This window comes from Pseudonaja textilis, chromosome 1 (assembly GCF_049901715.1).
Source record: "Pseudonaja textilis isolate UNSWEBS1 chromosome 1, rPseTex1.2, whole genome shotgun sequence".
Lineage (NCBI taxonomy): Eukaryota > Metazoa > Chordata > Lepidosauria > Squamata > Elapidae > Pseudonaja > Pseudonaja textilis.
The window spans coordinates 130,007,619-130,018,752 of record NC_141990.1 but is presented as its reverse complement, the minus strand read 5'-3'; the positions used below and the strand labels follow the sequence as shown (position 1 = coordinate 130,018,752).

At 34.4% G+C, this 11,134-nt stretch overlaps 1 protein-coding gene across 1 annotated transcript in view; it reads right to left on the bottom strand.

The window, feature by feature from the left end:
• Nucleotides 1-4,971: 4,971 nt before the first annotated feature.
• Nucleotides 4,972-11,134, bottom strand: part of DCDC2C (doublecortin domain containing 2C) — a 35,351-nt gene continuing 29,188 nt past the window's right edge. Inside the window, exons 13-14 of the mRNA XM_087916841.1 lie at nt 5,895-6,029; nt 4,972-5,192 (exon numbers count right to left, since the gene is read on the bottom strand). Coding sequence (XP_087772967.1) covers nt 5,935-6,029 — 95 coding nt within the window. The 3' untranslated portion in view covers nt 4,972-5,192; nt 5,895-5,934. The remainder of the gene's footprint in view (nt 5,193-5,894; nt 6,030-11,134) is intronic.

Sequence of the window (11,134 nt, the reverse complement as noted above, 5' to 3'; positions counted from 1 at the left end):
GACATTTGATCAGCAGGAGAGAACATATATTTGGACATATATTCTAGTGGGGTTACACTATCTGTCAGTAAGCTATTTTTTCCTCTGCAAACTGCCAATCCAATTGCAAAATCAAAATTAAAAGCAGAACAGTTCCTTCAAAGCTAGAAATGAATTAGCACCAAATGTTGATTAAAAAAAAAATCAACTGAGAGAAAAGCTGAGCTACCTGGCTAGAAGAAAAAGAAAACTCAGTTAAGACAGATCCGCTAGTGCATGTGCTAATGTCATTTCTATTTGTGAATACTGTATAATTAATAGTCTCCAAACTAAAGCATATTTAAATACATTTCTTGATGGACCTAGACTTATTTTCCCTTCTGAATGCAACTCAGATTGTCTGTATGAAGATCTCCATGCTAAAAATTATCCTTCTCTAGAAATAATGCCTCATATTTTATATACATAAAATACATTGATTATTTCTGTATTTCTCAAGAGAGGACTGTTTTTCTGGTGCATTACTTGACCTGACACCATCCTTAAAAAAAAGTATAGCCTTTGAAATTTCTCTATCACTGAGCAAGTAAATTCTTAGCACACTTGGCAAAACCCAGAAACCTCTCACCAAACAAGCCTGTATTCTTCCAAACTTGTAACATTTTATTTTTAGCAGTATCTTCCTGCTGTTTCTTTCTTTTTCTGTAGATAAAATTTGGTTTAGACTTATCCAAAATGTTTGTTTTGTCTGGAAGGGAGCTAGATGACTTGTCATGAAGTACGTGATGATATAACTGGTTCTAATCACAAACTGACGGTGTTATCAGTCACCCAGCAGCCAGTGTTTGAACTGGACAGGAGTGAAAGACACACACCTCATTGAGCAAGGATTGTTATGCCTTGCACTTTAACAGTTTTATCATCATCAAGACTAATTGACCATTTGCTGAAGGTGCAATAAAAAAATGAAAATAGACCCTGCGTCTCTTTCTACTATCACATGAGTATTCCTACTGAGTAATTGGTGACTCATATGTTTATTTTTTCCCCTCGCTAATATTACCCAAATGTATGACTTACACAATAGATATGAGCAATGTTCTGTTTATCACATCTTCTCAAGGGAAGTTCCAAAAAAAAAAAAAGATATTTCAATCTTGCTTTTCAAGAATCACAACACAGAATGGACTAGCTAAATCAAGAATATGAAGACTCACTTAAATGCTAAGGCATTTAATTTGTCACCAAAAGAGGGCCCAAACTTTGGAATTCCTCCCCCCAAAATCATTCTGAGACAGCCTGGAAGAGGGCTACAAAAAGGATCAAGCAAAACACATTTTGCATTCCTGAGATAGAGCATCAACCTCTGAATGGGAGATTGCAAAGAAATTTTAATGTAGGTTTTTGCAGCCTGTGAAACTGCCAACCAATCTTTCTTATCTTGCCCATAATGTTCTTAATACACTGCTTAGTGCATCTCTCAGGCCTTTGGAATGCTAGCAGCTGGTTGGAGCTGGATGGTACAGGAGTACATTCAGCGTAAGCAAGTATTTATGCAGAGTCTTCAACCCATGGGGACTGAGTGCATATGGCAGAAAAGATAGCCTCCTATTGCTAGAGGAAGAGAGACCCGGGGTTGCTGCTTGTAGCACAAAGACCAACAGCCTGATAGCACCTTTTCAAATTAACACATTTCATAGAAAGGCATAAGGTTCATGATGTGCAACTTACTTCATCAGACCAACTAGTCCAGGCTAGTCTAGAGAAAAGAAGCACTGGGGGGCATGAGAGCAGTATTTGAAGGGCTGTCATAAAGAACAGGGGTCAACAAGTCAACTTATTTTCCAAAGCACCAGAAGGCGAGACAAGAAAACAATGGATGGAAACTAATAAAACAGAAAAGCAACCTGAAATTAAGGAGAAATTTCCTAACAGTGAGAACAGTTAACCAGTGCAAATGCTTGCCTTCAGAAGTTGTGGGTGCTTCATCGCTGGAGGTTTTAAGAAGAGATTGGACAGTTGCGTGTCTGAAATGGTATAAGGCAGTGATGGCTAACCTTTTCGGCCCCAAGTGCCCCAAGTGCGTGTGTGCACAAAACCCCCAAATGCAATGCGCATGCATCTCATGCATGCGCCCTGTGCCCTGCATATGTATCCCCGTGCATGCATCCTGCCCCTCATGTATGCACGGCAGACTCAAAGATCAGCTGGCTGGCGAGAGGCGCGTGTGCATATGCATTAGAGCTGAGCTGGGGCAATGGCTTGAGTGCCTGCAGAGGGCTCTGCGTGCCACTTCTGGCACACATGCCATACGTTCGCCATCAGAGGTATCGGGTCTCCTGCTGGAGCAGGTGGTTGGACTAGAAGACCTTTAAGGTCCCTTCCAGTTCTGTTCTTATTGATTGAAAGATTGAACATTCAACTCTATTATTAACTACATCTTGCGTTTTTCATCTTTCATCTCATAAAGTGAGCTGCAGTCAACAATGCCAAAACCTTTTGATAAAATGTTTGAGTCCGAAAAGGTTCCACTAGACTCCTGATTTTGGCTACCATAAGACTAACATGTCTGTCCTCAACAAGTGGTTCCAGAATTTTATTTTGCTCAAAAGCAGCACGCACTAAATAGTCCACTTGACTTAGACTAGCAGACAGTATTAGTTCTGTTAGAAAAGGTATGAGAGATTAAAAAGGATAATGCGTTTAAAAGAAAAAGGTGACATTGAAGTGAGTGATAAGAGAGCTGAAAGAAATCTCTCTCTCTTGATTAGTGATCTTCCTGAGGCTATTCTTACTGTTATTTTTGGCAGATATAACAATGCTTCAAAAGGTTGGGCTGCTGAAAAACAACGGCAGATTGGCAGAACGTTAGAAATTCCCAAATACGTTAACTGGTCACCAGCAAAGCTAGAAAAAAAAGATCAGCCTGTCTCTCATTCATATATATTCTATCTTCTTCTTTGAAAGAAAGCACACTGACCTTTCATTACAGCTCAGTTTTACATGTATCAATATTTCAAAATGCTTTAATTTGCCAGTGGACCATAATATCAAAAATCCATTTTAGAAATGACTGGAAGCTATCTTGATAGTCATTCCTCAGAAACCAGATGTCCTTGTCCTGTTTCTCTGGATCTGTCAGCAGTTACCTCAGCAAAGGGGGGAAAAGCATCAGGCTAGACCAAAGATTGCTTGCTTATTGCTAAATATATTTTCAACAGTCAGGGGGGAATAAGGGATATCAACACAGCATGGCAGAAGCTATCCTGTACTTTGTAATATGTATCTGTATGATTCTATTCTTAATCTTTTCACAGGTTGCCATATGCAATACTTGATAAGGAAACAGACATTTGGATGCAACTGGAAAAGCTGACATATCAATGAAAGATGATACATGAAAGGAGAGCTATAAAGGTTTATGGGATATTTATGGAGCAGAAAATTTCAAGTCTATTATTATTTTTCACCATTGCAGTTTTAACTCAGAATTTCTTCCCCTGTTCATAAACAGCTCTATGGCTTATTTCTGTCTCTTGTAGAAACATTTACACAAATGGATGGCTGTTTCCTGTCATCAAATGTGCTTGAAGGAAGACACACAATCATTGAGTGGAAGGACTAGAATGCTTCAATTCAGTGTTTTTCATTCACCAGCCAGCATTAAAGCACTGCTTTGATTGAAACCCATGTAAAGAACAGAGCTTACATGACAGACATTCAGGTTCTAGCCTGCCCCAGACAAGGATGCTTAAAGAAATTTACTAATTTGGATCAGTCACACTCTCTCAGCACAGTGCAAATCACAGGACTGTTACTATAGATCAAACTAGGAGGAAATAAAGTTCCATGTGTGCCATCTTGAATTCTTGAAAGATAGGATAAAAACCTAATCCATCCATTCACCTATCCACCCATTTAACCATCTGATATGATAACTTCAACATGTCCAATCAAAAGGCTACTTCCTGCACACATGCTAATGTTTTGGGAACTTTGCCTTGCTTTTGGGCCTCATATATCATACATGAGAAGTTTGCAGCCTTCAAAAAGAAATATATTTAGGGATGGCACACACAAAAAGAACCCTGGAAAAGAGTATAGAGACATAGGTTAAATAAGGCAACTTGACAAGGTTTCATTTGTGACATTTCTGAAAAAAGATGATGTTCAGTCATTAATCATTCTATACTATACCAAATTTCTCAGAGACAATTTTTTGATTTTGTTGGCGTAAATGGTCAAATAAGCAGACAGGTCCAAAAACTGTCCCATGTCTTTTACATAAGTTGCCTTAATTGGATTTGGCTGGTTCTACAAGTATTTGTAATTTATGAGAGAATGGCTATGGGCTCAAAAAACAATGTAGTATGTTAAAACATGATAGAAAGAAAAATACCAACAGTTATGACTGAAAAAAAACCTGTGATTAAGATCTGCTAGGAAGGAAGGAAGGAAGGAAGGAAGGAAGGAAGGAAAAGAAAAAGATGATTCTATATAATTATTTATATAAAAGTCTGTTTTTTGCTGATATGAATTGGCAGGATATAATTATATTTCAGATACAATTTTGGAATTAGATTTAACAGTGTATCTTTCCTTATGAGATTTGTTTAACATTCTGTTAATTTTTCTTAGCCCCCTTTCAAGACTGGTTTTATTAATTTAACTGATGGGAAATGTGTTTAATCTTCTATAAGAATATAGTTTTAAAAAATTCAGATCTTATAAACTGCATCAAACTAAAATATTCCTAAAACATTGGTGTGTTCTTTAGAAAAATCCTCAAATCACAGGAAAAGATGCTATTCTTTTTGGATATTTAAATGTTTTTCTTCAATTATCAGTTTTAATAATGAAGTTTATTCATTTCATGAGGTGGTAATTCTCTTTCAAATGCAATTATATCACAGCAGGTTTGCTGATTATGGAGACATAGAAAGATAGTTCATCAGGAAGTTACAAAAGAATTAATCATCAACAACTTGTATAGTGAAAATCACTGTATGTTGCAGTTTTATTCAAGTATTTTACATGTCTATTGTTACTAAATCTTTATGGAGAAATGCACTCAAAAATATAAATCAGACAACCCATTGCTAAAGTTTACATTTTTAATTGTGCTGGAAGGATGAAATAGTTAATACTTTTAAATGAAGACACAGAATATATCATCAATAAACATGATTTTCAAGGGTTGTAAGATTAGAAACCTAAAAAAAAAAAAGAATTATTATTAATCTATAATATTGTGATTGCAAATCCAAAGTTAACTATCATGTAATATTTCTTGTAATTCTTACTTACAGCCTAACAAATATGCTTCCGTGACAAGAATGATCAAGTTAATTCTGAATAATGCAATAATAATTTTAACCTAAAAGAATATGCAAACTAATCAATGCTAAAAATATTGCCCTACCCTTTAATACCAACAGGGTAATCTTATATGCCATCATTTCAGAATAAGTCCTCATTCATGAAATGTGTTTATTCTAGCTTAATATTATAGCTCTCTAATTCTACAGCTATTTAACTTGCAGCAAGTCCCATAAAACTGTAATAATAATAATAATAATAATAATAATAATAATAATAATAATAATAATAATAATATGGTATAGTACAATACAATATAAATGTATAGGAATGTACTACCTTTTACTAATATCAAATCTAATATCTATTTTTATTCAAGGTTAAAATTTTATCTAGATCATTTTCTCAGTTATGTGCTAACATGTATGACAGCAGTACCACATTTGAGTTGCAAAAAATCTGTTGATAAGAACATACAGTCGAATTTTCCACATCTCATTGCTGTCTTCTATTAATAATGAAGATTACTGAAGGTAGCTCTGGCAGACTTAGTACACGAGAAAATATGTTTGAAATATCAAACTTTTATATTATACCTTTGTAAGAATAGGTGGCAAGATGTTTAAAATAGTTCCTTCAGTCATAACCATAGGCATCCCAGTATTCATTTTCTGGAGGGTAATCATCCATTTGTTTCTTTCTATCTTGTTCTTCGTCGTTTTCCTTTATATCTAAAAATGGTGTGCACGTTATTCCAATGGTAAAGCAAATTCTATTCATTTCTATGGCAATTCTTTCTCTTATGTGAATAAACAATTAGCACAATTGTGAAATGGTCATTGTTGTTAAAATGTATCCACATTTTACATTTATCAATAAGAATGAAAAGTAGAATATGGCACAATACCTCTCATAAAAGCACATCATAATTTAATGATATAGCACTGCCATTACACATTCAACACTATCTATCTGTTGGATGTACACAGAACTTTGGGATTTTTTCAGAGTCTTTTAAAACAGAATCACTGGGCGTAAATATTATCACTCCCATTTCAGAGGTATTTACTTTAAAATTGTAGAAAACTATTGGGGGGGGGTAGTGGAAAAAATGCTGGGAGTATTTAATAGACAATAATAGATAATCAATATGATTTCAACATCTAGATTTAGGAATATTCTGTGTTGCAAGAAAATCAAACCTACAGGAAGTCAAAACACCCAGAGAAAAACATCAATTAAATATAAGTACCCTATATTGTATACACTCTCTGTAATGTTTATTTATCCGATAATCTCAAGACCGTGTGCCCTTCCTCCAAGAAAGTTAATGAAACTGAATGTGGAATTATTCCATTTTAACCTTTAAACTTATGGTGTGGACACGGTAGGCTAGGAAACATTTCCAGGTTAAAAATCATCACTAAGATTAGAATTCATGTTTCAAGCAGAATGATCAGACTTTGTGAGAGAGTATGCTATCAGAAATGTCAGCTGCCTGCCTGGTTCTCTCTTTAATGTCTAATACTGCCTACTTTTTGCTATGACACTACAAGATTCCAACCCTTTCTCTGCTTATTAGCTAGTGTACCAGATGAGGAAAAAAAACCACTATAGGCAGTCCTTAACTTATGACCGCAATTGAGCCCAAAATTTCTGTTGCTAAATGAAACATTTGTTAAATGAATTTTGCCCCATTTTACAACTTATCGTGCCAGGTTTGTTAAAGAATCACTGCAGTTATTAAATTAATAACATATGAACCTGACTTCCCCATTGACTTTGCTTATCAAAAGTTGCAAAAAGTGACCACATGATCCCAGGACATTGAAACCATCATAGATGAGTCAGTTGTCAAGAATCTGAATATAAATCATGTGACCATGAGATTGCTGCAATGGTCATTAAGTGTGAAAAATGTCCATAAGTCACTTTTTTCAGTGCTGTTGTAACTTCGAACGGTCACTCAGCAAACCGCTGTAAGTTGAGAATCATCTGTATATGGATATTGAGGCACTGGCTAAGCTGAACTGCGTGTCATGGCAGAAGATAAACACCACTGCATTTGAAGGTCTGTGTGACTAAACAAAAAAGCCTGAATTTCTGTCTCCAATTTTATAGACTGACTACCAAAATAGCTTTAAAAAAAACATTTTAATACAGTTCTGCATGATTTCATTATCACTGACTTACATGTAGCAGAAGTCTTTCTGACTGCAGTCTCCTTCTTCATTTCCTATAAACTTTCTACCAAGATCAGCAAATAAGGCAGAATTCTACATCTGACGGCTCATGATAAAACTCAATTTTATTCCCAGGCTCTCATTTCCACAGCATAGGTAAACATGTGATATCATAATTAAATACATTTTTATCACACAAAGAGCAAGAACATATGTAACCCTTTAAAGATGGCATGCATTTCTAGTACCAATTTATGTGTACAAATAAGACATTCTGGTTTCTAAATAGGATTTCTTCTTAGCTAAATACCACACATTTTAGAATTTAGGGTTTATTAAGTATGCACCTTTAGTATATATTGGCACAATAAGCAGGATATAAAAAAATTCTCTTTATAAAAACTGCTGAAACCCTCATTCTGTGGATTGCACAGAACAGGAAATTAAATGAAATCAATTAATGAACCTGATCTAGTATACAGAAGTCTTAAATCTACATAAAAGAAGTCATTTGCCTATCAAGACAAATGAGATTTCACATATTATCACTTCCCTGGAAATGGCATGGCCATTAATCGCTGAATATTTGCAGCCTGAGGGAAATGTGAAATGTTTCCACAATATGGCAATGGAAATAAAAACAGGATATTTTAATCTGTAGTGTTAGGCAATTATATTGACACAATGTACTACTACATCTGCAATAGAAATGAAATAATAATACCCAGGACTAAGTGTCTATAATTATACCTTTTCACCAAGAAAAGTAATTGAGAGTACAAAATATTTTTCTCATTACATTTATGATGTTCAGTTATTTACCTAAACCTAATCAACCAAGAAATGAAACCTTATGTGAAAGGAAGAGTAAACAGGTTGTTGTTGTTACTATATGAATTTTAACATAAAGTCCTGAATATCATAAAATTAACTTTAGGGTAATTTAATATCTGGGCCTCTGTATTTAAGGATCTAAAGTTAAGACATTTCAAATAATTAATTAAGGGGGAAAGAGAGGTTAGAAGACTTTATAGGGAGAGCAGGAAAAACATATATATTGTGTACATGAAACTGGTACAGTGGTGGGATTCAAATTATTTTACTACCAGTTCTGTGGGCGTGGCTTGGTGGGGGTGGCAGGGGAAGGATACTGTAAAATCTCCAGTCAGAGGTGGTAATTGCCAGTTCTCCAAACTACTCAAAATTTCCACTACTGGTTCTCCAGAACTGGTCAGAACCTGCTGAATACCACCTCTGAACTGGTATGTTTATTTTACTTTCATCCAATTAAATACAGTAGATTGTAAATGGGAAAATTAGATATACTATATTTAATAAATATGCTGTCATTACTGTTGCCAGTATTTTAGAAATGCACAATATTAACTTTCTCATTAAATTTGAACAAATAAACTAATTATTTTACAATCAACAGAATTATAAAGTAAATTCTTCCCAAAGACAGAATAAAAATTGAAAATATACTTGCCAACTTCATGAACTTGATATGTAAAACAAATCTTATTTCTCATTGAAGAAAATAAAATATAAAATGAATATGTAAACATATATAATGAAATGGGAAAGAAATGAAACTTTATAGATTCAACCATATGCAAAAATTTTACATAGAACAATACTTGTACACATCAAGAGTAATTTTTCATACTTTTAATTTATATGGGTAGAAAAATGTTTCCTTTTTTCCTTTTGTTATTAATTTTATTTAATTTTACGATTTCTTTTTTACTGTTTTAGTAAAAAAAAAAATAGCCTCTTATATATGTCATCTTTCTATGACATTTTTGCTTTAAGAGCTTTGCCTTTGGTATGTAAGTTACACATAAACTTATATTCCAAAAGGAATTAAGTCCTATGATAAAAAACACTCCTGCATTAAATTCTATGGTTAAAAGCTATGCATTTGTAAAATCTATGTTTTCTCGACTTCTATTATTTCTTAGATTAGCCTATTAATCTTTTGCAACTGGAAATCTGCAGCAGCATATTCATGATGCTAGTTATTGAATTTAACAGTAAGACATTTATGACTTTTTTAAAAAGGGAACCCTATTTAGCCTCTCCAGTGACAAAAACAATTTTAATAGCCATGAGAGGAACAGATAGTAATTCTCAAAAAGAAATGAAATACCTGATGTAAGCAATATGTGGATTAGGTTACAAGTTTAATGTACACTTAATATTGGAAACTTTTTCAGAAGAAATAAACAATACTGTCTAAAACAGAGCCACATTCATAACAGAGATTGGTTGATAAAGCCAGGTCCATTTGGAAAAAAAAGCTTTGAAGTTCTGGAATTACAGAACAGGAGGATTGATGCTGCCAAGGTTTTGCCTCTTTCACTGTAAAGAAAAACTTATTTGAATCATTAACTGAATTATTTAAGGCTCTTTACTACTTAATGTTCATACCTAGTTTTCTCTTCGCTATAACTTTGGAATGATCATAAGCTCTGAATACAATGCAAGGGAACAAATCTGTGATCTGTATTGCATACACAGACACAAGCATACACATGCAATCACTGGAACATGTCAGAATCATAAACAACAGCAAGCTTGATGGCAGACCTGAAAGTCAGACTAAGCATTAACTAAATATTGATATTCTGGGAGTTGATCTAAGTGGGTCACTTCATATCAGAGATCTGGATGCCTCCACCCTGATCATGTTCAGGAAGCTATTAAAGACCCGGGTACTCTCCTTCGCTTTGAGGCAGAGTGAAGGTTGAGCCCCTGCTAGAAGGTTATATGTTGTAGTTATATGTTGCTTTTTGGCTATCGTGTTTTTCTACTTTTTTCTTACTTTTTAACTGTAAGCCACACAGAGTCATTGGAAATTGATTATGCTCCAAGCATAAATTCAGGATAAACTGATGTTGAAAGTTCAAATTTTTTCAATAGAACACCAAAAAGGCTAAAGTTGAAGATAAAACAACATAGGAAAAAAACTGAGAATTTGTTTTCACTGTACAAAATGAAGCATGAGGACTTTTGGGGAAGCCGCTAAAAGTGGCTATATGGATTTGGTTGTAGTTGATTATATAATTCATTTGTTGTATTTTAAGAGAAGGTGATAAGTTACTAAAAAAATATATACTTGGGAGAAAAGTAATTTTTCTTTTGCCTTAGTATGTTCTTATTTTTCTTTCTTTTCTATTTTTCTTCCTATTTTTCTCTTTGTTCCTACCCTTCTATATTTTTTTTTAGTTTTTACTGTGGTAACTTCTAATCTTTAACAAAAATACTATCAAAAAGAAAACACAGCAATCAACAAATCTGCAGAAATTGATGAAATACAGCAAAGCTGTTTAAAATCTTAACAAAATGATGCAGTGATAAATAAAGCAGTACATGTGGATTTTAAGGAAGCGCAGAAAACACAGCAGAATAGAGGTGGTATTCAGCAGGTTCTGACCAGTTCTGGAGAACCAGTAGCGGAAATTTTGAGTAGTTCGGAGAATCGACAAATACTACCTCTGACTAGAGATTTTACAGTATCCTTCCCCTGCCACACCCACCAAGCCATGTCCACAGAACCGGTAGTAAAAAAATTTGAATTCCATCACTGCAGCAGAGGCCACAGAACCGGAAAGCGTTTATTTTATTCCAGGACTAAAAAAAGGGGGAGC